Source organism: Aulonocara sp. 'chitande type north' Nkhata Bay, linkage group LG17, assembly GCF_057382095.1.
Source record: "Aulonocara sp. 'chitande type north' Nkhata Bay isolate Kocher_YH1m ecotype deep benthic linkage group LG17, A_spYH_male_GT1.1, whole genome shotgun sequence".
Lineage (NCBI taxonomy): Eukaryota > Metazoa > Chordata > Actinopteri > Cichliformes > Cichlidae > Aulonocara > Aulonocara sp. 'chitande type north' Nkhata Bay.
This window is the reverse complement of record NC_141360.1, coordinates 20,053,369-20,076,977: the sequence shown is the minus strand read 5'-3', so window position 1 is coordinate 20,076,977 and position 23,609 is coordinate 20,053,369. Positions and strand designations below refer to the sequence as shown.

Genomic DNA, 23,609 nt, shown 5'->3' with positions numbered 1-23,609 from the left:
TTTTTGTGCATGCTGGTGTGCGTTTCTTAGCATTCTTAACTAACCCAGGTGACAATGAACCGTTACCTAATTACATATTTTTTATCTCCCAGTGCACATCATGTTCAATTAAGCAGATGTGAGCAGCACAAACTGTAACTCTTAGCTCCTGAAGGCTCTGTTTGCTCTGCGTGTCTCTCAGGTCAGCAGCTGTGGGTGTTGGCTTTGGGTGTCAGTCCTCACCAGCACACAGTTGGCATCCCAGAGTTCAAATATGTGGGTAACATGCATGGAAATGAGGTAAGACAATACACACACATGCACACGCACACACACACAGAAGAGTGCCACTCCCTTTTAACAGGAAGCAGGACTAAAGGAGGACAATAGAGATCAACAAAAGCCATTCAGAGTCCAGAGCCCGTGGATTCCTTTGTGTGTGGACAACAGAGTGTGTGATGACCTGCATAATTCTCAGATAGAAATGGACAGTGTGCCGAATCAACCGAATCAAGAAACACTAATCTCAGGTTCTTTGTATACTTAGGCAGGTCAGTTAGTAACTGGGAATAGCTGTAATGGAAAAAAGTGTCTCTTATTATATGTATATGAATGGCTATTGTACATCTGAATGAAGCTCATAGTATAGAGAACATAAGGATTTGACAGTTAGTTGACTTTGAATGCCTCACTCATCCGTTTTATAACAGAAATGGATTGGAGGTGTGGCTTGTGTCTGTCACGCCATGTAACACACATGATCTAAAAGATGGCATTTTCAAGTTTTTGAAGATTTGCTCATTTAGGATGAGGCCAAAACCCAACTCCACCCTTAGTCGGCGTCTCAATGACCTGGTGGATGTTTAGAGGAAAAAAAAACCCTATATGATGCTTCACTTCTTCTGACCACAAAACAAGCATGAACAACCTCCTTTTAACCACATCACAAAGCAACACTCATAATTACAACTGTATGCACAGGTGGATTGATCACACCAAACTCGAATCAGGAGAGAGTGAAGTGCAGCAAACAACATCTAAGCTAATCACAGCACAGCATCCCTCAGGTGATTCAGTCTAGCAACAACCTAAACAGGAAAACAGCATTATGCAGGATTTTTGGTCGCACAGCTCTTTGAGCACAGACAGAAGTGGTTTAAGGAAACTTTAATATAATATTTTATATTTCTTTAAACGTTTCTTATTAAACCCAGCAAACACTTTGACATTGACCTGGTAGTCTTTTTTGACATCTAGTCACGATCAAGGAATGGTTCAAAATGAAAATTGTGCCATGACGTGAAGGAGTCACTTTCATGATCATCCAGTGATGTCACTCTTTGGCTCATCAGTGGTGTGTTGACATCACATCTTTGGCCCAACTCAGCTCACTTGGAACCCCAGTAGTGCTAAAACAGTACCTAATACCAGATTCTACCACCTAAAAACTGAGAAGAGTTGACGCTGGGTTTTTTTTGTTTTTTTTAATCAATTTTAAATCATGCTTTTTATTTGTTTTTGTTTTTAATGTCTATGTAAAGCACTTTGAATCACCTTGTTGTTGAATTGTGAAATAAACTTGCCTTGCCTTGCTGCTCCCATGTAGAAGTGTACAGATGAAAAGCTCAGCAGGGCACTGAGACCTTTAATCTGTGCAGTTCTGCAGATAAAAAAAATTACAGTTGACTTTTTATTTTATTTGCTTCTTCGCAAGAGTACACAGGTAATTCAGTTAGCTTTTATTCTTATTGACAGTATGCAGTATTTGAGTGTTTGACCTTTGAGAGACATTTTTACAAACTAAAACACCTTATCTGCATTTTTAACCTGACAATTCTCAGATTTTGTGCAAAAGTTTCAAACTTTTGTTCTTAGAGGAAACTGATTTGCTTGATCTGCGGTGTTACACAGCACATTCAGCCAGAGTTAGGTCATCAGTGTGATGACATCTGTGGCACCACTAATCAACAAATAGACAAGCTCTGTTTATTCCAGTCAGAACAAGTTTTGTTCTGAACTTGTTCTGACTGAACAGAACACAGAAGACATTCAAACTGTTAACACAAAGGTTATTCTAATAACACAATGTAATTACAACCATCATTTAATAGTCTAATAATTCCATTGGGATGAGACAAATTGAGTCTGCATGAATGTCCTTAAAAACCAGACTAAAACGTTTGACCAGTGTCAGGTTGCCATGGTGACAGTGGACAGCTGATCACACTGCAAATGTGTGTGAAAGTCAATGGAAGTGTCCTTAAATAGACACGTTACGCCTGGACACACACGCACAAACAGAACCAGTGGAGTATATCGGCTCAGAGGAATACGGCCCCATACATACACATGGAAACAGCAGGGTGGCGAATGGGAATGCTGAAAAGGTGTCGTGTAGCGTGCACTGTCTGTGAGTACTCAGGAGTTTCTGACTAGAGTATATTTCCTGTGAGGCTCCCATGCTTTCTGCCACAGCTTCTACTGATTAACATTGAGAAACTCTGACTTGCTTGATCAGGCAGACAGACAAATTTTATTGTATCTTCATTTTATCGCATCTTTATTTTCCCCACACTGACTTCCAGCTAATTTCTGTATCACATAGCACAGGGGCAGGTTGAAGCTTTCTGAAAATGAAACATATTTATTATTACATATTTAGTGTATTTGATGCAAAATGTGTACAAAAACAACAACAACAACAACAACAACAAAAACACGTTAAACGCACAGGAGGAGAAAATTATATTAAAAGTGTAAATATGAAGTTATTTAAAAGCAACCTCAGATTAGCAACAACCCAACATTTTACATTGAGTCATCATTTATTCAACAAAACTAAACTACAATGCAGAATCAGTGTGTGAGAAACAAATTACATCCTGCACCTTGTTGAGACGCTTTTAGCAATAATAACTGCTGACTGCTGTGGGTCTCACACTGACTCTAGAATACTTTGCTATACGAGTTTACGGTCCACTCAATGACTGTAAGGTGCCCAAATCATCCCCACACTACCGTGCTGAGAACTGGTATGAGGTGTTTTGCTTCCTCGGGTGATTTGCATCATGGACAAAGATTTCCACTTAGAAGTGTTGCAGTTTGTCCTGATGTGTTTTTCCACACCAAAGCCGTGCTTTCATGTTTGTTTTAGAGAGAAGAGGCTTTCTTCTGCAACCCTTCCAAACAAAACATACTTGCTCAGTTTGTTTCTAACTTGTGTTATCATGAACTTTAGCATTTAGCATGCTAACTGAGGCCTTTAGAGTCTGAGGTGGAGCTCTTGGAGTTTGTTGCAGTATCTCTGAGCGTTGCACTGTCTGATCTTTGAGGTGTAGAATGATAGACTTAAGGACCAGATGACTGTTTTTATAGAGATTGACAGACCACGTGACGTGACTTTCGCGCATTGCATGCCGGTAACTCATGGCAAAACAATCCAAGTACCTGCATCAAATGCAAGCATTTGCAGCACCGCAAAACGTTCATTCTTCGGTTCCAATAAATTCTTGCTTTTTCTTTGCCCCCCAAAAAGGTGTGTACAAAACGAAGGAGAACAATGCCGGTCTGTACAAAGACAGACTTAATGAAAAGTCAAAGAAAAGATACGAGGAAAAAAATCTAACCAGTGAAAGGGTCAGACCCTTACGAGCACACAGAGGGACAAAATACGTTAGCGTGCTGCCCAACTTCACCACGCTCATATTTATAATTATACGGTTCTTGGTGTGAGTGCATACACTCGTGAAGTTTAGTAACTTCAGGTCACTGCAACAAGCCCAGGTACAGTTTACCGACGGATGGGTACAGGACCTTGAAATGCACCGTGTAGAAAGTAAAGACCATCGTACGAACAAAGGTAAGTTTACCAGTCTCACAAATCGTCTTCATAAATACACATTCGTTAACCGTTTATTAATATAACCTTTGAGCTCAGCAGTAATTAATTAGTAGTGGAAATAATTTCTGGTAGCATTACAGAAATGTAGCAGTGACAATAATATTGTATGCTGTAATCGTACTGGGCAATTAGTGATACAAAACAACTGTTTTATCCTGTGAATAAAAGTATATGTTTTTGTCAATGTACCATAATAACAGAAGCGAAACACAATATTGTGTCAGGACAATTCACTACTTATGCACAATAAACAAAGGAGCATAGCTCGACAATTTCTGCTCAGCGCCAGACTTGCTTGTAACCTATATCACCAATTATGTTAAGAAAAATGACGCATTAACTACTACAGCAGACTGACCTTCGTGTAAATGCTTGGAGCAGACTAACCTGTGAGCTGGAGTGTTCTGAGACGTTATATTTAGTCTTTGAATGGCTGCAATCCAGGCCACCCGTCGCCTCTTTGTTACTTCGGAAACATGGCTCGAACAATTTCTCTTCAACGACGTAATCCGATAACAACCGATCTCTTTACCCGTCGGCTTCCCGTGGCTGTCATGCGACCGGCTATTGCAGTTAATAATACAACAGCTTCTTGACATTTTTTGTGTTTCTTTTTATCGCTGTATAACTGATTTCAATTGAAAGCCTGCGTGCGCTAGTACCTCTTGCCACGAGTTCCCAGAATTCTTTGCGGTTTTACCCCTGAGTGACGTCACATTTTCAATCACTATTAACCGAGGGCTTAAAGTGAAAGAGGGTGTACTTTCTTTTTCACGTATTTTAAGTGTGCTTTAAGTTGGAAACAGTTGTTTAGTACAGTTTGCAGTGCAGGAAGCAAAGAACATCCATCGTATATCCACCGCATGACAGAAACTCTGAGTGAGCGAGCAAGAGGTCAGAGGATGTTTCTGTCATCGATGCTCAGATGTGCAAAATACAAACAGCCATCATGGCATGGCAGAATCATGTCAGCAGCAGGAATGCAGTCTTGCGTGTTAGAAATGTTTAGTAACACTAAATCAAACAGAGAACTTTCAGCGTCTTTAAACTTTGCCTGAAGGACAATAATAAAAATTTAAACAGGAGGCACTTCCTCCTTTCACACATTAACCTCGTACACTGAGTGTGCTGCACTGACCTTTCTTTGGATTCACTTGGAAGCCTGTTTGTTATTCTAATTCTATTTTTTGACTCTTTTAATGACAATATCTGTCGTATCCTAAATGACTCAACAGCTTTTGCACAGATGTTCATGTTCCCCAGGGGATAGATCCTGATTTTAAAGTGAAAGTATTTTCCTAAAGTGTCACTGAGAGTTCACGTTTCTTTCCTCAAATGTGATTTCTACTCTTGAATCGATGTCTGTGTGATTTTGGACATTTCTGTTCCCTGAAGGATGAATCCTGATGAATTTGCCTCAGGTGTTCATGTTCCTCTTGTCTTCCAGGGAAGCTCAGCTGCAAGTTGTAGACAAACACTGCGGTTCACCTCAGCTTCACTCAACATTAGGTCACATAAACACGGCTGGACGGCTTTAATCTTGTTATCTAAACTTGTTGGAGGAATTGTTCAGTGACACATGGACTGTATGGGTGGCAAACACCACCATATGTTTTGGTTTTATCCAGTAATGGCTGCTGGATTTGAAGATATCAGTAATTAGATTGGACCTACCTTTGACTTTTTTAAAGCATATACTTACTTGGGATATTTTCCTTTACATTTACCTAGTTCAGTAAATCACTGCCCTTATTTCCCATTTTCTAAACTGCAGAGATATGGGGGGGCAGAGTTTCAAATAATGAGGTCAGTGTGTGTAAGCCAAAAGCTCAAGCCTCACACTGCTTCATTTCAGATGTTTTTTCTACTCATGGATCTGGATGATGTCATAGGGAGAGAATAAAACTTCAAGGGGCGTTCATTTAAACACAGCCTATTTAAGACAGAATGTGAAGGGAACTGTGAAACATGCAAAACTGCTCAAGTGAAGCCCAAGAAACACAATCTAGAGTAGATCCGCTGTCAACTGCCGATTCAGGTTCAAGGTTCTTTATTATTTGTCACATGCATAGTTATACAAGTATAACACACAGTGAAATGTAGTCTGACACGCTCCTCGACATGTGCAAAAATGGGGGGGGGGGGGGGGGGGGGTTGTAGAGGAAGAACATTATATATATATATATATATATATATATATATATATATATATATATATATATATGAATGAATGAATGAATGAATGCTTTATTGGCCATATGCAGGTTGCCCCACAGAGGAATAGGACCCCCCCCCCCCGACTTACACACACAACAACAAGACAACACAAGGGAATACAGTCGGAGATCGGCAGCGTTGGGAGAATAACACTGAAAAAATTACACAACATTGGGAAAAGTACAAGAGGAAAAAAAAAGAGACCTCTTCACACGCTGGGCAACCTATGGGAGGACAGCATGAGAACAGGAAACAAAAAAAAACTCCTCTGCACAGAGAGCACATTAATGTCCACATCACAACATCAGAGCACATGACAAGCCACAGGGGATGGATAGGGGGGTGGGGGGTGATTCGAAGGAACACAGCAGTCGTCCTGCACCATGCTACCATTTCAGCGCGGCACGCAGACCCGCTGCCTTCCCCCGCAGGAACAAGCATCGAAGGCGTTTGGAAGGGAGGGGGATGAGTGCGTGCTTATCAGTGTAAGTGTATGTGTGTGCGTGTCCATAGTTCAGCTGAGACAGTGTCCTTCGCTGTATCAGGCTAAGTAAACAGTCCTCCAGCCGATCCAGGTGTCCTTCATGGGATGGGAAGAATAGTCATCACACAGTCGTTATCAGGGAGTTGTTTTGGTGGGCTCCAGCCTTGGGCCTGAGCAGCTGGCGCCGTGGTGTCCAAATGTAGAATATTGTTGATTTCTCCTTTATGCGAGCAGCGAATTTAGCACTCTGACACTGGGGCCTCGATTTCCCGTTGGAGCGCTGCGAGCCTCCCCATGATGGTATCAAGCTTCTGTTCCGTGGTGTTGTCATTCTTTTGGTTCTGAGACCCCACAGCTGCAGTGAGCCGTTCTGCGATGTTATCCAACTTTCGCTCAAGGGTGTTATTGTGAGCAGGCCCCTCTCTGATGTATCCCATCATACGCTCAATGGTGTTAGTTTGAGTCTTCATGGCAGCTGTAAGCGTCTCCAAGGTGTTAACCATGCTGCGTTCGGTGTGGGAGGCCGCGCCTCGTCCCATCGCTTCAATTCCAGCGGTCAGCTTAGGGGGGGTTTGAACAGCTGGTTCCACTCTCTTATTTCTCCGATAAGTCAGGGCCAAGCCAGCTCCGATCAGCAAGAACCCTGTTATCATGGTTCCGAATAGGTAAATATCCTCAGCGTCCTCGATAGACAGTCCCGCCAGGCACAAGATCCTCCAGGTTTGCCACCCATCCATCGTGTGTGTGTATATATATATATATATATATATATATATATATATATACACACACACACACACACACACACACACTGGGTGAATGTGCAGTAGTAGCAGCAAGCAGGTGAATTCTGTACATTAATATGAATAGATATCTGACTATTTTACAGGATAGACAATATAAACATATTTAAAATTAAAGGAATTGAAATGTACATTGTGCCTTGGTTTAGTGTCTGGAAGAGTCCTGTCTCAGTCAATTATAGATGATGTGAGAGGGCGGGTGTGTGTGTTTAGGGCCCGGATGGCTTGGGGATAGAAGCTCCTCTTGAGTCTCTCTGTCCTTGCCCGGAAGATGCGGAACCTTCTACCAGATTGCAGAAGTTGGAACAGTTTGTTGCCAGGATGGGACGGGTCCTTCAGTATCTGCGCTGCTCTAGTCCGGCATCTCCTGGTGTAGGTGTCCTGAAGCGGGGGGAGAGCAATCCTGCAGCAGCGTTCTGCTGTACGGATCACTCTCTGGAGAGCTTTTTGGTCCTTCACACAGCTGTTCCCAAACCACGATGTCATGTTCTGTGTGAGGATGCTCTCCACAGCGCCTGTATAGAAAATCCTGAGGATCTTTGGAGAGACCCTGAACTTCTTCAGTTGTCGTAGGTGATACAGGCGCTGCCTAGCCTTTTTGGTCTGGACCTGAATGTGGGCAGCCCATGTCAGGTCTGAGGAGATGTGGACACCAAGATACTTGAAGGACTGCACCCTCTCCACTGGAGCTCCATTGATGATAATGGGCTTGTAGTCTCTGTGCTGACCCCTTCTGAAGTCCACCACCAGCTCCTTGGTCTTGCTGACGTTCTTCCATTTGGTTGTTCAGTTCAGTTCAGTTTTATTTATATAGCACCAACAGTTGCTGTTTGAGGCGTGGCTGCTCACAGCTGCAGGGCGTCCCCTCCTCTCTGTGGAGACTGACTTGGGCCTCCTGAGTGCTTGAATCAGCAGCTGCTATGTGATGGTTTCTGCTTTCTGACTTTTTAGCGCCATTTAGCACAGAAAGAAGAGCAGCAAAGAGCAGCTCTTCCAAGGCCAATTATCCCCGAGTTAGGAGTGCCGTAGAGACTGATAAGGAACATGTTGATTGTACAAAACACAGTAAAGCCAGAGCTAACAGTAGATATCGAATTTCTTCGACCATGAAAAAAGTGTTGGTGGATGAAATTGCCCGCACTGAAAACTGGCTCCACGCCGACCCTGATGAAGGAACAGTTGCCTAACCTAACAGAGGGTGTCAGTGATGTTCAGCTGATATAAAGTAAAAAGATAAATCACAGTATAAAAATGCAAAAATAAAAATGTGTGTTTTCGTGTGATCGCAACAGAGACAAAAGATGGAGGGAGTTTGATGAAGGAAAGCAATATGATGGCTGGAGGCAGCGCTAGTCCTGACGTGTGTGTGTGTGTGTGTGTGTGTGTGTGTGTGTGTGTGTGTGTGTGTGTGTGTGTGTGTGTGTGTGTGTGTGAGATGATGTGGATACACACCTTTCCCAGCCTTCTGTCATTCCCACTCCCAAGGCTCTCATTCATTCACAAAGATGTTTTTCATCATCCAATAAGCCGCCTGTATCCGGAAAAAATGCCTCATCGTGACTCGTCCCTGGATTCCATTTCAATTCCTCGCTGACTCACGACATCACTTCCTCCCCCGCTGTTTTCTTCAGGCAGGAACATGCAAGGTCAACACACAGAAAACAAAGAATGGTGGAGTGAAATTAAATGTTAAACTTTTAGCCTAATAAAGTGAAAGCAATGCACTGTAAAGTTTAGGAAAAATAAACCACTCTAAATAAAAAAAAATAACTAAAGCTGTTAAACAATGAAAATAAACATTTCTTCGTGTTAAAGAAATTTATATAATTATTGAAGAGCTAACAACTGAAAATAACTTAGACTGTGTCTGCCTGTACTTCCATGTGATACCAGTTTAAAACTTTTAAACTTTAAAACTTTTGCGAGATCCCGAGTTTGTTTTGCGAGATCCTGAGTTTGTTTTGCGAGATCTCGCAAAAGTCCGTCTTAATTTTTTTTTCTATATTTCACTATACTGAAAGCACATTTCCAATTTTGCAACTAAACTTAATGTCCTCACCTGGAAATACTTAAAGTTTCCACACATATCACTAAAGGAAAGCTGAACTGATTGGAATATTTATTGACTTCACTGCGGTTTTCACTGCAAACTTTGCGAACCTGTCACGAGCTGAAAGCAGGGACTCAAGCGCAGAGCAGGTTGATGTCTCAGAACACGATTTATTTACACACCCGTGCAATAATATATACAGTGACGGGAAATTCAGGGTTCCAGGGGATTAGGGGAAGGCTCTCTCTCTCTCACGCTCGCTCACGTCCTCACACACGTTCGTACCGCGGGGAGGTCACAGGTCCGGGAAGATAAGCTGGAACAGGGAAAGGGAGACATCAATCACAAATCACGAAGGCATAAAGGTGTAAGACCACGGGAGCTGGAAAGGTAGACTAACGTCAGTAGCGCAATCATCCCGCGATGAGAGGATCTGTGACCCAGCCTCAAATAGAAGACGGATAATCAGCTGATCGCCAACAGCTGTGAGAGCCAAGGGCGGGAGCCAGCTGTGAGCTCCGCCCAGGCAGAGAGATAGGGGGAGAAAGAGAGAAAAAACACAAGTGTAGCCTTGTGAGGCCGGCTGGGCAGGCACGGGGACCATGACAGAACCATCCATTAAGCCAAAATGGACCCTGGACAGCCGTAAACTTGGCGTAAACTTGACGTTCATAATAAACTGGGCTGGAGCCACAACACTGATGCTCTTTACAGGAAGGGTCAGAGTAGACTCTACCTGCTGAGGCGGCTGAGGTCATTTGGAGTCCAGGGAGTGCTTTTAAAGACCTTCTATGACTCTGTGGTGGTATCCGTCATTTTTTACAGTGTTGTATGTTGGAGCAGCAGTTTATCGACAGCTGAGAGGAAGAGGTTGGATAAACTCATTAAGAAGGCCAGCTCTGTTCTGGGATCCACCCTGGATCCAGTGCAGGTGGTGGGAAATAGAAGGACTCTGGCCAAAATAACTTCTCTGATGGACAGAGCCTCCCACCCTATGCATTTAAATGTTGCTGAGCTGCAGAGCTCCTTCAGTGACAGACTGCTGCATCCTCGGTGCATGAAGGAGCGTTTCCGCAGGTCCTTCCTCCCTGCAGCTGTCAGACTGTACAATCAGAACTGCTCCCAACAAACATAGATGTTTACATCAGTGCTGTAACAACTTCTACTGTTATAACTTGCATATTACTTATTCTCATGTTATCTATGCACTAACTTATTGGAAGTTACATGTCTACTTTTTAATGCACAGGTACAATACACAACCTGCACTTTTCTAATTATTCTAAATATTCTTAACTATTTAAACATCTTTCAGTATCCTGCTCTGTTTGCACACTACAACCTGGGTTTGCCACTTATCTGTACTCTATTTTTAATAACTGTACAGTACTCTGCTTTGGTAACTATTGTCCATGATGTAAATATGTAAAAAAAATGTGTTCTGTTCTGTTTGTATATGTGTGTTTTTGCTGCTGATACAACCAAATTTCCCCTTGTGGGACAATTAAAGGATTATTCTATTCTATTCTATTCTATTCATTAACCCATTCAGATACTCAGATTAACCCTGGAAACATCATCTTTTCTACTCTTTTTCATATGTAGTCATGTTTTTCGTGTGTTAGTCAAAGGTTAGTCACAGTGGAGTATTTAGGAGGACTGACCTTGACGGGTGTTTTAGCTCTACGATAAGCCATGGGAATGGCCAGCTGCATGTGGGAGGTGAATAACATAATGTCTTTCGTTATGGTGGAAAGACATTATGTTATATTGGCGGAAGGTGGAAGTGATTACTTCACAGTTGGCTGACCATACCTGCACTAACATCTGTTCACCCATTTTCCTAAATATGAATCTTGCATAATGCATAATCTAAACTTTGTGCTGTTCACTTATGACTTATGTGTGAGGACAAGCCGTAAATTCCATCACAACATTTGTTTTTACCTAAATTTCTTTCTGCGTGTTTGTATTCGTGTGCTTTCAGGTTCTTGGCCGAGTGCTGCTCCTTCAACTAATAGATGAGCTGGTGCGCAGTTACCGTAGCAACGAAACATGGTCCTTGCGGTTGCTGAACAGCACACGCATCCACATCCTGCCGACGATGAACCCAGACGGCTTTGACGTAGCAGACAAGGACTGCTACAACAGCCAGGGCAGGTAACGCAAACAGCTTTACCTCTGTTTTAAGTTCTGAGAGACCTGCGGCACACCCTGTGCTCATCAGCAGCTAGTAAAACATTAAGACGGCAAACAGACGTTTCCTGACTGGGAAGTGGAGACCAAAAACAGAACTAAAAGAGAGATTGAACACTGTTGATTGTGTTGCTCTCTGTGTGCAGTGTGTATTTTAGCAAAAACCCCTAATGATGAACTCAAAGGCATGAACTAACCTCTTAAGTGAAACAGTAGGAAGTGAAATTGTACAAGAGAACAAATGAGCCGTTGTTGAGGACTCAGAGCTTTATTTGCTGCATGCTCATGCAATATGCATGACTCCCTCCTGAGGGACATATCTGCTTCTGTAGCTGCTAAATGCTCTGCTGTGTTCACCTGCTCGTCTTTGATGTACCCTGCTGTTGGCTGCTCAGCAGGTCACGTACGGTGGCTTTTTAGAGCCTCGACAACTGAAAGCCGCTGCCTGCTGCGGGAAAAACATTGCTGCTGGCTAAAAGCATTGCTGGACAAAGTATACAGATCCTCTTCTGTAATTAAAGTACTGACAGCACGCTAAAAAGGGCTTAGATTAAGAAATATCACTGAAGTTAGAAAAAAAAAGTTTAATATTAAAAATTTTAGAATTTTACTAGACAGTAAAATTAATGCCACATAAACAAAAATAACTGCACCCAAAATCATGTCAGATATATTAAAATGGATTTCAGATTTTAAAAGGCACAGCTTGCACTTGTTTTTACTGCACAAAACAAAATGAATATGTAGGAAATATAATACTGTCCCCTGTAAAGTAAAGGCTGCCCAGCGACTGACCTGGCCTCTGGCCATCTTCTGTCACTGTGATTCTGGGAAGCTGTAACAGCGTATCTTGAAAGGCAGTCTGTTTTTATATGCACTTCCACAGCCGGGAGTCGTCTCATCCACAGACACATGGAGACATTCCAAGTCTGGTATCAACAGATCTGCAGTTGCAGTTTTCTTCCTCAATCAGCAGCGGAGCATTGAGTGCAGGAACACCACCTGTCACCACGATGTGCACTGTGTTTCAGGACATCCTGTTGTTTTCCTGCACCATCTCCAGTTGATTAGGTTTGTAGTCCAAACGAATAATGCCAGATTCCAAACTGAAATAGCCCGTGACTATGGTGACTTATGAGAGGCTGTCTTATTTCATATTTTTAGAGGCAAACCTACAAATTTATGCAGCATTTAATAACTATGAAGTAGTATTAAAAGTTTACATTCCTCAAATTTGTGAGGAACATGCTTAAGGGCAGTACTTGACTTAAACCACTTAGTTACAGCTGACTGGCTGTAAAGTTCCTTGGATTAGTGAGGCTACGCACCATCAGCAGCCCTCTTCACGGGATCCACTGTTAGCATAAACACGTTGATAACAAAACATGAACGCTGGAAAATATTTCTCACACTTTAACTTTTGCAAAGAATAATTTTGCATGTGTGTGCGTGTGTGTGTGTGTGTGTGTGTGTGTGTGTGTGTGTGTGTGTGTGTGTGTGTGTGTGTGTGTGCGTGTGAGTGAGTGAGAGAGATTAAATGCCAAGTTGACACACAGACATAATCTTGCAGCTTGTTTGTTTTGTAAAGCCTAAGCTACATTGCTGCACCCAAAATACTTTGATTGGCAAGAGAAACACACACACACACTGTAGGTCTATATCACACACATGCACACACAATTATACTCTGTAAGCATCTAATTATGATTGTTTCGTCGTCTTCGTATATTCTGTTTACAGTAGACTCATGTCTGCAGTAACTGCTTGTGGGAACAGTCTCATTATGTGGACTTGCCTCCCATATAGGTTTAGTCCGTGTGTGTGTGTGTGCGTGTGTGTGTGTGTGCGTGTGCGTGTGCGTGTGTGTGTGTGTGTGGTCTCTTTGGGGTCACTGCTTTCCAAACCTTATAAGGAAACATTTCACTTAAGCACATGAAAGTGAGTGAGATGACAAATGAGATGGTGAAGTCTTGTTTTAATATGCTGGCACTAATTCCTACAGAAAGGTGCCAGAAGATTTGGGTCGTCCCATTGGATGAATTACTTTTCTTCTAGAGTTCAGGTAGATGAGAGAAGAAGTTCACTTTTGAGATTTCAAAGAAGAATTGGATCATTATTTGGACATAAGACACTCAGAGCAGGCCTTTTATGATAAAAGGTACATATTTCTACTCTTGGACTTCACTACAGCGGCTTTACATGATTGACAGATCAAAATAATCCTTATTTATCTCATACTGAGCCTCAGTGCAACTACTTCGCTCATCCACGGTCTGAAACTATAGTCAGTAAATAAATGATCGGCACGACCACAGTGACATCACCGACTGGTTTCAGACTCTTTGGCATTTTTGTTGCTTCCATGTTGGTTTTTGTGAGAAGTGACCATTTGGGGTTTTAGTGCTAACCTATCACTAATGCTAGCTAAACTAAACTGTGCAGATGCAATATCAACAATATAAACAAAGCAGCTAATATCTGCTAATTAGTGCTAAGTGACAAATTAGAGGCTCTATAATGTATTTGTACATTTGTCTTACTTTGGCAACAGTGGGAAGGAAAAACGTTTTTTTAACAGGAAGAAACCTCAAGCAGAAACAGGTTTAGAGAGGGGCCGCAAGCAGTTAGGTTTGAGAAAGACGGGCGAGAGTAACTAGTTATTGTCACAAACCTCAGTATAAATATGCGACATCATACAGAGCCAAAAGAAAAAAAAATGTATTATGCAAACCCCGACTTATCATGGTAAATGTCCTGTATTTGTATAGCGCTTTACTTAGTCCCTATGGACCCCAAAGTGCTTTACACGACATTCAGTCATTCACCCATTCACACACTGGTGATGGTGAAGCTACATTGTAGCCACAGCCACCCTGGGGCGCACTGACAGAGCTGCCAGACACTGGCGCCACCGGGCCCTCTGACCACCACCAGTAGGCAACGGGTGAAGTGTCTTGCCCAAGGACACAACAACCGAGACTGTCGGAGCCAGGCTCGAACCGGCAACCTTCCGATTACAAGACGAACGCCCAACTCTTGAGCCACGATCGCCCCGTCTAATATGAACTTCCACCATTGATATGACAGAAAATAAGGGACAGCACAATGACAAATTGTGATGTGAGAGAAATGTGATTCTAAATAAGTCAGTGCTCTGAGTTCCGTTAGAGTCCTGTGAGGTCAATCATGACTCGTGATGTCATTGGGTCATGCGATCGAGATCCCCTCGACGGCCCTCGCTCTGATCTGAAATATAACAAATCCCAGTAGAACACAGGATGTTTGTGAGTTTGGATTTCCTTTGTGTAGTGTTCAAATAAACTTGACAAAATCAGATCCTTCTGTAAATGTCTGAAAACAGCAGCATAAGATGGCAGTGACAAGAACAGCCTGATCGCAATGAAAAAGATATTTGTGATCTCTTATCGTCAGTAATTAACAGGGAACTGATGGCAGCCTGTCTGTGCACAGAAATCATTTTGTGTCTCAGCAGCTGCTCTTTAAATAGAGACACTCTCATCCTGCACACTCAGAGTATCATGGAAACTATTTTTAACACGTGTGCCTTGCTCAAGGGAGCCTTAGCAGCACTAAATGACTTATAATTTACTGTAAGTTTTAAAAAGTTTTCAAAGTTTGTTTTTTAAATAGACAAGAAATATAAGAGGTAAACTATGATTAGCACTAAGAGGTGAAGTCACACCCCTCCTGATTTCACTGTAATTGCGCAGGCAAGGGGGGAAGTCCACCCAAGAAGGCTGTGTGCTCTGACCTGATACAGAAATGAAAACAGCATTTTCATGCGTGATGTGACCGTTTTTCTCCATCAGGTACAACGGCAACGGCATTGATCTGAACAGGGACTTCCCGGATGCTTTCGCTGGTCTCCAAAGTCAGCAGCTCTTTGAGGAGAGAAGGGAAGCTGAGGTTGGTTTTGCTTTGGAACGAGACAGCGTTTTTAAGTTTCCTCTGTCATCAGGATGCTATCATGTGTTTCAGGTCCAAGCAGTGATTGGCTGGTTGAGGACGGAGAGTTTTGTTCTCTCTGCAAACCTTCATGGAGGCGCTGTGGTGGCCAGTTACCCCTATGACAACAGCAATGGCGGTAAGCGGCAGATCCAGCAGTCTGACTTTAGCTGGTCGTCCACAACAGTCCCACAGTCGTGTTTTTGTGGATCTTTGTAGAATGTTTTTGGAGCTTCTTATTTGCTTCATATCAGCATGTGAAATGGAAAGTGCAAAGCAGGAAATAGGCCCTCAGACCCACCAGACAAATATACAAGTACAGAGAATGTGTGATGAGTGCACCTCTACAGAAGAGCGTAGCTTTCTGTCATGTGCTAGATGTGGAATATTTATAATTTTCAAAGATAATAGAGCTGGAATAATAATAAGAAAAGATATTAATTTAACAGTTTGTTACCTCATGGCCACGGGCTCACGGTACTGACAGAAAGAAAGAAACTACAAATGCAGAGAAAGGGAGCGCTCAATCATTAGGGAAGGCTTAGACCAGAAGGTATATTCACAGGAATATTAAACACCAGTTTTCAGCATGAAATAAAATATTTGTTTGCCATTCTCCCTTTATCTGAAATAATAATAATAAAAATCTAATAAAACACCTGAGCTTTAAAAACCTGTTGGAGGAGTCAGTTGAGGTATTTTAGGCACTAGGATACTTTCAGGACTCGGATAAGCTGCAGAAAAAAAATGTGCGGCTCATAAAAAGCTCATTCTCTTGTTCTGAAAAAGAAAGAAAAGAGATTTTGAGTTTGAATAAATCTAGCTTCTCATAATCTCTTATTTGAATGGCTAAAACTCTTTAAGTCCTGTACTTCAGATGTTTATGTGAGAACACATAACGCTATGGCTTAAAGCCTGTTTGTTTTGTATTTGTATTGTTTGAATTTGTTGTTTTGACTTCAAAATGCAGAAAAGGAAGTGTGTTAATCGAGATAATCAGATTTATAACTGCTCAGTAGAACTATTCGATTAAAAACAGTCATTTAGTCAGAGTTACTGCCTTAACTTTACCAGCCTGCAAACTCACACACAGAAAAACTTGGGGAAAACTTCAGGAAAAGGCAACAGGAAGTGCTACTGGAAACAAAATAATTCTAAAGCTCAAATAATCACCACCAATCACAGGCTTTTGCTCTCATCATTTAAACAGGTAGTGAACTGGTGGGCGGGGCTAGCATCGCTCCTGATAATGACGTGTTTGTTCACCTGGCTAAGGAGTACTCCCACAATCACGCCTCCATGTACCGAGGTAACTTCTGTATGGACAGCAGGCCGTTCCTGGAGGGCATCACCAACGGATTCCAGTGGTATCGTCTGGAAGGTCAGTGAGTTTGGCTAAGCTTAGCTTACAGAGAGACTGGAAACAGGAAACGTTCATCTGGTTCTGTCAAATAGTTCATTTACTACTGAAGTGTTTAGAGAAGGATAGCAAAATGATCACACAGGGATTTGTGATACTATAGAGAACATACAGAAGATTAGCTTCTGATTAGCATTGTAGAAAAACCACTACAATAACCACTACTACCTTTGCTCCATGATTTATTTATATTGAAGTGCAGTCCTGTGAAAAATTAAGTGCATCCTCACTGCGCCAATAGGAATTATTACTGTAAGTAGCAGCCAGGTGCTGATAATCAAATCGACTTTATTACCTGATCATCTGCGAATAAGCACCAAAGAGCTAAAGTTTTTGCAGGTTGCAGGTCTGGAAAATTCAGGTTTGTGTTAATTCAGTACCACATTCTCCCCAGAAGTGGACGTCTGATCAGATTTACCCCATATTTTTGTATTTACTCTTTAATTCCTCTCAGAAGTAAAGAAGTTAAGACCGTGTAAAACCCACCCACGCCATCTCAGATCCTACAGGCCTCAGTTAGCATGATAAAGGTTAAAGTTTGGAAAGTATCATCTGAACAAGACACAAGACTGTAACAAAGTGGAAATGTTTATCCATGATGCACAAACCGAACACCTCATACCAGCTGTCAGCGCAGTGGTGGAAGAATGATGGTTTGGGCACCTTGCAGTCACTGACTCGACCATCAACTTTTCCCCAAATTGGATCAACAGGATAATTATCCAAAGAACAGCAGCAAATCTCCAATCAGAATGACAAAAAAATAATGATAATAATGATAATAATCAAAGTGCTGCAATGGTCCAGTCAAAGTCCAGACCTCAGCTTGACTCAGGTGCTGTGGTGGGGCCTTCAAAGACCTATGCACACATGAAGGCTGCAAATGAATGAACCTAAGCAACGCTGTAAAGAAGTGTGGACCAAAATGTATCTATAGTAATGACAGAGTCTGATAAAGTCATACAGAGAACCATTACTTCAAACTTTTGCCACAAAACAGCTTTACAAGCTGCTGAATCACAGAGTGCACTTGTTTTTTCACAGTGCAAAAAGTCATGACTGTACAAAGCTTTTACAGGTTCTCCAACTTCACTCTTTGACTTATCTTGAAAAGAAATAATAGCCAATTTCTTTAATTTTCTATTGCAGTTGTTTGATCAAACTGAAAACCTGAGCAAAGCAGCTTTTTTCCTGTTTTAATAAAGCAAGACATTCATTGCTTGTGTTGCTTGGAAAGTTGGGTGAATTTCAACTTTAAATGCTATCTTGGAATATTTTTACAGTGTAAGCTGTAAAAATATTCCAAGATAGTGGGAATGTGAGGTTTATTGTGAAAGTGGAGGACAAGCATCCCAGCAAAACTACAGGACAGGAAATACTCTTACACTCATCACTTTAGCTTCCCTAAAATTTTCTAATACCTCAAAGGAGAAGAAAGTCCCTGGCATTAACATCTCTGAGTGACACATAAAGAATCACTTCTAAAATAAATCCTCTTAAATCTTGGATAAACTCATATATTGCCTCACATGAAACTTTTGGTAGACTGTTTTTGAGCTCTTAATCTGTGACAAACTTCATGCTTAATTTCAGCAGTAGAGAAACTTTTTTTTTCTTTAATTGTCATGAATTTGAAACTCGTTACCAGAACCTTTGGAAACTACTGCAGGTTAAACAAGACCAAACAAATACGCCGAGTCACCATATAATAAAAGAAAAATCCCCTAGCTAAGCAGCTTTAAGACTAGGAACAACCCAGAATGCATCTCTCACAACTAAAAAAGAACTTCCTGCGATTTTTCAAACATAATCTTCATTGAAAAATAATCTCCTCATATTTGGAGAGAGTTTCTAACGACAGAAACTCGATGAGGAGCTGCTGAGCGCTCAGCGCCCGTGCAGCCCGCTCTGGTGTCATCCTGCAGAAACCTGATCGCAGTAACCTTATCACGTATGTGGGAACTGTGCACGGCTCGAGGGGTTCATTTGATGGTCACAATGGAGATTTGACTCTTGTTGTGCACATTCATTAGAAACCGACAGGGATCCTGTTTTACAGTCATGAAAACCTGGTTATTCAATCAGGACTACTCCAATAGACAGCTTATCTGAGGTTACTCAAAATTAAGACATAAAGATCAAATGCCTTTTAGAATCACATTTAAAAAGATTTTGAATTTCCTTAATCTTCTGACAGTTCATGGACCAAACGTATTAACTGATGTTTAAAATGGTCAGTGAAATATTTGTAAGAGTAACATCTGACCATCTGTGCTGCTGCAGCTTAGTCTCAGCATCAGTGTGGACCTGAATGTGTTTGAATGTGTGCATCAGGTGGGATGCAGGATTACAACTATGTGTGGGGGCAGTGTTTGGAGATCACTCTGGAACTGTCCTGCTGCAAGTATCCTCCAGCCAGAGAGCTTCCTGCTTTGTGGAACGACAATAAAAAGGCTCTGCTGGCCTACGTCCAGCAAGTCCACCTGGGTCAGTATGTCTCTGTCTTTGAGTCCACCTGTCTCTATTGAAGCAGTATCAGTACTTGATAATAACCCGGTATGTGGTGTTCAGGTGTCAAAGGTCAAGTGTTTGATGGTTCAGGCGAGCCAGTGGAGAACGCAGTGGTGGAGGTCAGAGGTCGCAGGAATATATGTCCATTCAGAACCAATCAACATGGGGAATACTACCGTCTGCTGCTACCTGGGAACTACACATTCACAGTAAGACTTTACAGCCCAGTGCAGCTTATTCTTCAACCTAAATAAACATTCACTGCCACATGATGTTTGTTTTGTGAGTTATGGTCATGTTAGAGTAAAAACTAAAAACACAATAAAGCAGGGTGTACTTAAGGTTGGGCATACATAAATAAAGCTGGGTATCATCTGCATAGCAATGAAAATGTATACTGTGTTTCTAATGATATTGCCAAGGAAGCATGCATAATGTATGTCCTGCTCTCCCATATCTTTTATTGTAGGTAACATATCCAGGTCACGAGGTTTTGACAAAGACTCTCAGTGTCCCGTATGGTCCGGATCAATACTCTGCCCTTAAACACGACTTCCTGTTACGACGCATAGCCCGAACGACTAGACGGACTGTGGGTAGCACTACCCAAACTGATGCCACCCCTACCTGTAACTACACTTTACAACAGAAGGCGGGCGGAGCCATGAACAGGCCCACGTGGAGCAGCCTGGCTATAGGGCTCAGCATGGCGGCAGTGCTGCGATCCCTGATCGACTGAAGTGAAATTGCCAGCCAGGTTCAGTTCCTATCGACATCAAACCAAACACGTACATCAAAACTGTGACACAATGTCAACTGCAGCCTTCTGAGGAGACACATGGAGCAGGAGTTTGACAATTCCTGCAAGCTTTGTTGCCCCAAACAAATCTGAGACCATGAAACCATGAGATGAAATTTAGTGGAGAATACTGTGATGGTCAGAGCTAAAGTGGAGCACCCAGGTTCATAAGCATAGAAGTTACATACTTCTGATATGGATAACAGGAAACATTTGCAAAAGACATTTTCACATGTAGCAGTAGAATGAGGACCAGACTAGAAGTTAAAAACTTATATGAGCCTTTATGTTATATGCTAGCACAAATTTTAACCAAAGACCCAAACAACCCAAATGGCTGCTTTGTTAAGATCACTAATGGGTGGTGCCTCAAGGCCCCTTATTATACATAGCTTTTCCTTACAAAGTGTACAATGGCATGAATCATCACTTAGCTATTCACGTGCATTATACGCACATAACTTGTCTGCTATTGTACGCAAAGGGAAAATGTGTATTCCATGATTGGCTGGCAAGCAGTTTCTGCATGTTGCTGGCAGTCACATTGGTTCCAAAAAGAGGGCTGTATAAAAAAAACTCTCCTTGATATTGCTTTGATTTGTATTTGACATGGTCACCTGTATTTTTCATGGAGGACACCAAATGGTCTGCAAACATTCAGCAACTACCAAGTGTGTGTCACATTGTTAACAGTTTGCTCACAGAGTAGTTGGCAATTGTTTGCAGACAAATTGTCATCTTTCACGCAAGCTATGGAAGACCAATGCAATTGTAAGGAGGTTTTTGGTGCAGCAGCATAAACCTCTTTACACAGGCCTTATTCACTCAACCCTAAAAACACCACATATCAAAAATGTCACACAAAACTTGAATATGGGTGCTAAGCTATGTTTCAAAGTGCTGACTGTTATTTGTGTTTTCCTTTTCAGTGCTTTTGTAGATATCTTGAAGTACTGTTCAAGGCATATCAGATTGACTACAGCTTTCAGGTATATGGAAATTTAATATATGAAAAATCCCAAAATAACAATTTCATGGCTAACTGGCACTTTAACCACCATGCCATTAGTAACATCTCTGTTTGCACCACTGTTACAACCCTAAAAGCTAATAGCTAACTGTCTAGCCAGAAGTGAATGCACCCCTCAGATAGCTGACTTAGCTTGGTCATTAAAAACACAATCATTTCACATTTAATATAAAAAATAACTAGACCTTTTGGAACAGTTTATGGTTCATCTTGGAAGATTCTAAAATGCAGCTAACAAGGCACAATAGTTTCTTCAGTTTTATACTTTCGGTTGCCTTACTTTGAGTAATGCAGCTGAGCTTTCAGTTCATATGTTGTTGTTCATATCAAAGCAAGCACTTGCACAGATTTACACAGTTTTCACACCTCAAGGATGTTTTAAACGAGTAATAAATATCTGTAAGTATCTTTTTTATTGCCTTAATAATAATTGAGAAAATAGTAAAAAAAAATCTTATGAAGGCTAATTGTTCAGTGAGATGGGATTAAAGAGAAATGGGTGTTTTTATTAAGATTTTGAAAAGAAGACAGAGTAGCAAAAAATATTTCCTGCACTTCAACAGGAATAAACAGCTTTTAAATGTAGATTTATTCAAATGGCAGCTTTCTGGGTTTTTTTTTTTTAACAATTAACATTTACACAGCAGAACAAAGCAGGAGGATTCAACCTCTCTGGTAAGATGTGATTTTTATTTTGTATGTGACTGTAATTTTATATACGAGGAGGTGCAGGGGCACTTTAAAATTAGCACTTGCAGGGACTAAATGCTGTTTTTAGAAAGGGGGCAGTGTTCAGGACATGGCAGTGTGGAAATGATGATTTTGTGTGCTGAAGTGTTTCCAGTGACGCTGCGCATTACTCAGATGGTCAGGCTGTTTTCATTTTTTTCTGCTTATTCCATTCATTGTTACCAAAGCAAAATTAAGATGTCACAAGATGATTTATAATATATGTAAAACAATTCAAATTCAATTCTATTAGTTTTATGCTTATTCCACTGGCCTCTTTATTTCTTTTATTTATCGTGTATTATTTAATTTATTTATTTGTTTTAATATTAGATTAAGAGATTAGATGAAGAGTTAGGTGGACGAAGTACAAAGTATAACCTGAAGTGCAAGCAATTCAAAAGCACCACCTGGTGGAGCCAATGCGCAGCAAATCTGTCAACTTCAAATTCTCTTACTGTGTCAGTTATGATGAGGTTTATTTTACATAAAGACATAAAGACTTATAACAGTTGTCCTCTTTGAAAACCAACAGGAGGTTAGTGATGCTGATTTGGCTGCTCAGTGACACAGTTGGCGATTATATTTGCAGCACTGCTTCCATAAAGCTGTCCTTCTCCGACTCATAACACACAGTAAGCAAAAATGAAGAAATCCTCTAGCAAATGAAAGAAAAAACGATACTCCTTATAAATGCAGAATTTGCCTTAAAATAATCCACATTTTAGATTTTCTTCTGGATCAGAGTAAACCCGAGATACTTGTGCTCACAGCCATGACAGCACTGCAAACAGGAAGTGTTAAAAGCTAATTTGGCACATTTTTGATGGCCCAAATTTCAAAAAATACAGCATAACATGACTCAGACTTTAGCCCAAACATTACACTTCCTGTTTGTATCCCTAAAGCAACCAAATTATGTTGCTTTCTAATATAAATATTAGAAGGTTGGGACCCAGAGTTCTATCTAAAACCCCAGGATTTAAACCTGAACCATCAGCCTCAGCACATACAGTATCTGTACACCGTTTAAATTTATATATTTATATACAGTCTGTGACACAACAAAGACTGTAAATCGATTTAAACTCCACACAGAGCAGCTCCGAGTCCTTGTACCCACCCTCAGGACACAAACTCAGCATCCTTCTGCAAGTTTTTTTCCCCCAGATTTAAACATTATTCCTGCCAAATGTCTTCTTTTTTCTCACTTTTGTACTGTTTTATATTAAACATGCTTTATAACAGTCCTCTGTGCCATGTTGGGAGTGTTGTGACTGCAGGCTTCGGTCACTTTTTTTTTTTTTCTTCTGTTTCAATAAAATTAAAAAGTAAATTCTGTCTCAAAGCCGACCTGAAGCAAACTTGTTCAAACTTGTTCTTGATGGAAATGGTTTTTACGTCATCTGCTAGTTTTATTCTTATCATCTTCGTTCTCTTTTTTAATCTGTATGGAAGCCAGGAAGTGGATAATAAATAAACTTAAATAAATATTTTAATGATTTTATGAAAACTGTAAGACTG

At 41.2% G+C, this 23,609-nt stretch overlaps 1 protein-coding gene across 2 annotated transcripts in view; it reads left to right on the top strand.

The window, feature by feature from the left end:
- The window catches only part of LOC147310004 (carboxypeptidase M-like), a 29,654-nt gene extending 6,228 nt beyond the window's left edge, over window positions 1–23,426 (top strand). Inside the window, exons 3-10 of one of the 2 annotated variants that reach the window (XM_086269330.1) lie at window positions 182–279; window positions 11,422–11,594; window positions 15,461–15,557; window positions 15,630–15,735; window positions 16,807–16,977; window positions 19,351–19,503; window positions 19,588–19,736; window positions 19,997–23,426. In XM_086269330.1, coding sequence (XP_086125456.1) covers window positions 182–279; window positions 11,422–11,594; window positions 15,461–15,557; window positions 15,630–15,735; window positions 16,807–16,977; window positions 19,351–19,503; window positions 19,588–19,736; window positions 19,997–20,266 — 1,217 coding nt within the window. In that variant the 3' untranslated portion in view covers window positions 20,267–23,426. Of the gene's footprint in view, window positions 1–181; window positions 280–11,421; window positions 11,595–15,460; window positions 15,736–16,806; window positions 16,978–19,350; window positions 19,504–19,587; window positions 19,737–19,996 lie in introns of both variants that reach the window. The other variant, XM_086269329.1, reaches the window with a different exon arrangement.
- Window positions 23,427–23,609: the final 183 nt, after the last annotated feature.